Source organism: Solanum lycopersicum, chromosome 7, assembly GCF_036512215.1.
Source record: "Solanum lycopersicum chromosome 7, SLM_r2.1".
Taxonomy (NCBI): domain Eukaryota; kingdom Viridiplantae; phylum Streptophyta; class Magnoliopsida; order Solanales; family Solanaceae; genus Solanum; species Solanum lycopersicum.
In genome coordinates, this window is record NC_090806.1 from 21,946,275 (window position 1) to 21,950,233 (window position 3,959).

At 41.4% G+C, this 3,959-nt stretch overlaps 1 protein-coding gene across 1 annotated transcript; it reads right to left on the reverse strand.

Moving 5' to 3' along the window:
- Positions 1–303: 303 nt before the first annotated feature.
- On the reverse strand, positions 304–3,596 carry LOC138337360 (uncharacterized). Its single transcript, XM_069287270.1, has 8 exons — positions 3,405–3,596; positions 2,061–2,197; positions 1,800–1,914; positions 1,272–1,706; positions 1,053–1,146; positions 821–878; positions 535–649; positions 304–462 (listed from the first exon to the last, which is right to left on the reverse strand). The coding sequence occupies exons 1-8, from the start codon at positions 3,594–3,596 to the stop codon at positions 304–306; spliced, it is 1,305 nt and encodes a 434-aa protein (XP_069143371.1).
- Between the last annotated feature and the right edge of the window lie 363 nt (positions 3,597–3,959).

Here is a 3,959-nt window from a genome sequence, read left to right on the forward strand (position 1 = left end):
CTTAGAAACATTCATTAGCGAATGACACTTTTAATCATCTAGCACAATTCCAACCATAGCATAACATATGTACTATACACAGTCAAGCAATAGCAACGAAGAATAGAGGAGATATAAGAACTTAGACTTAAGAGTAGAAAGTCTAACTTCAAGAGATGAAAAGATAAGGATAGCGGGATTTCATATCGTCCTCGGCCTCCCACGTAGACCCTCAACAAGATGGTTCCTCCACAATACCTTCACTATGGAAGCTTTCTTGTTTCTCAGTCGCTTCACCTGCTGATCTAAAATCTCAACAAGAACCTACTCATACGGCAAGTCTTCATCAACCCCCAAACCTTCTACATGCAGAATCAATGGTGGATCACCAAGGCTCTTCTTTAACATAGAGACATGAATTACTAGATGAACAGAAGCTAGCTCCATAGGCAAAGACAACTCATAGGCCACCTCACCCACACGCTGTAGAATCTCGTATGGCCCAACGTACCTCCGACTTTAAGAAATAGAAAACCTGTCCATAATCACCCTGACCTTCTCTAAGGCCTCATGAACGATCTCTAGACCAAAAATGGATGATTCTCCAACCTTGAACCACCAAACTGGAGACCTACACCTCCTACCATACAGTGCCTCAAACGGTGCCATCCTAAAATGTAAGAGTGATAGTTGTTTTATACGAGAACTCTATCAATGGCAGATGATCATCACAACTACCTCTTAAGTCAATCACACACGCCCTAAACATGTCCTCTAATATATGAATGGTTCACTCTTCCTGCCCATGTGTCTGAGGATGGAAAGCAGTACTAATATTTACCTGCGTGCCTGAGCTCTTATGGAAGGATCGCCAGAAATGCGATGTGAACTGAGCTCGTCTATCCAAAATGATATACAAAAGAATTTCATGAAACATCACAATATCTTTGATGTAGAGTATCACATAATCCTCGGACTGTAAGTAGACGTCACAGGAATAAAGTGGGAAGACTTAGCCATCCTATCCACAATAACCTATATGGAGTCATGATGTTTCCTATTCCTCGAATGACCAACTAAGAAGTCCATGTTAATGGCCTCCCATTTCCAAGTCGGAACCTCAATCATCTGAGTGAGACCACCAAGATTAAGGTGCTCCGCCTTAACCTGCAGACAATTAAGACACCTGGCCACATATTCAACAATGTCCTTCTTCATGCCATCCCACCAATAGATTTGTTTGAGGTCATGATACATCTTGGTGGAACGTGGATGTATCGAATACATGGAACCATGGGCCTCTGCAATATCGTGATCCACAAATCATCAACATCTAGTACACAAAACTTGTCCTGGTACCTAAGTATGACGTCACCTCCCAAAGGAAAAGACTCATTCATCGTTATTAGCACTAAGTCCTTCAAATCCATTAACACAATATCAAGATGTTGAACCTTCTTGACTTCAACTACCAATGATGATACAGAACTAGGGTGAACTGAAACACTCCCACTAGTAGAGTCAATCAACCGCACACCCAGTCTGGGAAGTCTGTATAAATCCTTAACCAACTCATTCTTCCCATCATCAATGTGGGTTGTACTCCTCATGATCAACATGATTAAAGCATCATCTACAATATTTTCCTTCCCTGGATGGTAGTGGACACTCATGTCATAGTCCTTCAATAGCTTTAACCATCTCCGCTGACGTAGATTCAACTCCCTCTGCATGAACATGTACTAGAGACTCTTGTGGTCTTTGAGAACATCCACATTCACGCCGTAAAAGTAATACCTCCACAGCTTGAATGCAAATACCATAGCTGCTAAGTCCAGGTCATGAGAAGGATAATTCTTCTCATGAACCTTGAGTTGTCTGGATGCATAGACTATCACCTTACCATGTTGCATAAGAACACAACCCAAACCAACCCTAGATGCATCACAATAAACATCTTAACTATAAACCACATTTAGTCAACGTAAGCACTGGGGTTGAAGTAAGTCTATCGTTGAGCTCCTGGAAACTCTTCTCATAAGTCTCCGCCCATTCAAACTTGGCTTTCTTCTTAGACAAACTTGTTATTGGGAAGCAATGGAAGAAAAACCCTCCACGAACAACCAACCAATCCAAGAAAGCTACAGATATTAATGAGAGTAAGAGGCCTTGGCCAGTTTTTAACAGCCTCAGTCTTCCTGGGGTCCACCTGCACACCCTGATTAGACACAACATTACCCAGGAAAGTCATTGATCTAAGCCAGAATTCACACTTGCTTAACTTGCATACAAATGATGGTGTCTAAGTACTTAAAAGGTTAGTCTCAAATGATGTTCATGCTCTTCCTTTGTTTTAGAGTAGATGAGGATGTCTTTAGTGAATAATATGATGAAAGAATCAAGGTATTCACGAAAGACTCGGTTCATGAGGTCCATAAATGCAACAGGTGCATTAGTGAGACCAAATGACATGACTAAGAACTCAAAATGATCATAAAGGGTACGAAAGGCTGTCTTTGGGATATCTTCATCCCTAAACCTAAGCTTATGATACCCGGAAAGAAGATCAATCTTCTAGAAGAAACTCGACCCTTGAAACTGATCAAATATGTCATCTATTCTGAGAAGTGGATACTTGTTCTTTGTAGTGACTTTGTTTAGATATCGTTAATCGATACACATCCTACGGTTACATCTTTCTTTTTCACAAACAACATTGGAGCGCCCTAAGCGAATATGCTCGGCTGGATGAAGCCCTTATTAGTATGATCTTTTAACTGCTGCTACAAATCTCTTAGTTCAGCTGGAGACATTTTGTAGGGAGGAATTTAAATTGGTTTCGGTATACATATCTAGGTCAATACCAAAATCAATCTCTCAAGGGGTAGGAACTCCAAGGAAATCATTGGGGAAAACATCTTGGAGCTGATTCACTACAGGCATAGAGTTTGCGGAAGGAATGTCATGATCTAGATAATTGACACTTAAAACATGGCATAACAATCCCTGCAAAATCATTTTATTAGCTTTTAGGTTTGAAATCAAGGGACTTGAACGACTCAAATTGTACCCCTCCCAGACCAGATCTATTTCATTAGGGAAAAGTAATCTCCCAACCATATTACGACAATCCCTGAAGTCATAATATTTATGGAGCAAGTCCATACCAAGTATAATATCGAAGTCATTCATGGGTAATTCAACAAGGTCTGCACAGATAGTCTTTCCACATACTACTATTGGGCAGTCTTTATGAACCCTATAACCTCTTACATTTTCTCATAAGGGAGTACTAATTATGATTGGATCATGCAAAACCTCAGGTAGTGTTTAAAAAGTAAGAGCAAGCAAGGGAGTCAAAAAAGAAAATGTAGTCCCTGGATCAAGAAAATCATAAAAAGAGGTTGAGAAATCTTGCAGCATACCTGTGACCACATCAACACACTTCTCCTACTCCTCCATGCCCTTGAAGGCTTAGAATTTGTTCCTCTTAGGAGGCTCGGCTGCAGCAGCATTCTGGGGATTAGGCCTAGGCTTTGCATTACCTCCAGCCTGACCTCTATCTTGTGGACAGTCCCTAACCAGATGTCCATTCTTTTCGCAAACGAAGCAGGCATTTGTGCCTAGTCTTCACTCTCCATTGTGAATATGGCCACACTTGCCACATTCCTTTCAAGGACGTGGCACATAACCTCCATTGCCCTTCTTGGGTTCAAGTATGCCTCATCTAGGTGTTTCACTCCTCTAAGAGTTAGAGTTCCCTTAACACTAATGCCCTTTCTTAAATCTTGTCTGATCAGGAACTCAGAAAGTGCTCCAGCCACCACCACTGCTGGGAACTTTCTGGTTAGAAGGGTTAGGCCTCCTGACTTGACGGACTCTACTCTTCTTCATGTTGTTGTCAACCTGATGGACATGAACCATCAGCGTGGAAAAATTCATGCTATCATGTAGCATCGTATCCCGACACTCCTCCTCCA

Bases quoted from the DNA above. Each gene is read 5' to 3' on its own strand.
- LOC138337360 (XM_069287270.1), bottom strand. From the start codon at position 3,596: ATGCCTGCTTCGTTTGCGAAAAGAATGGACATCTGGTTAGGGACTGTC. The intron at 650-820 runs GTAAATATTAGT...CTTACATTTTAG, and splicing joins ATAAGAGCTCAGGCACGCAG to GATGGCACCGTTTGAGGCAC. The intron at 463-534 runs GTCAGGGTGATT...GAGATTCTACAG, and splicing joins TTCATGAGGCCTTAGAGAAG to CGTGTGGGTGAGGTGGCCTA.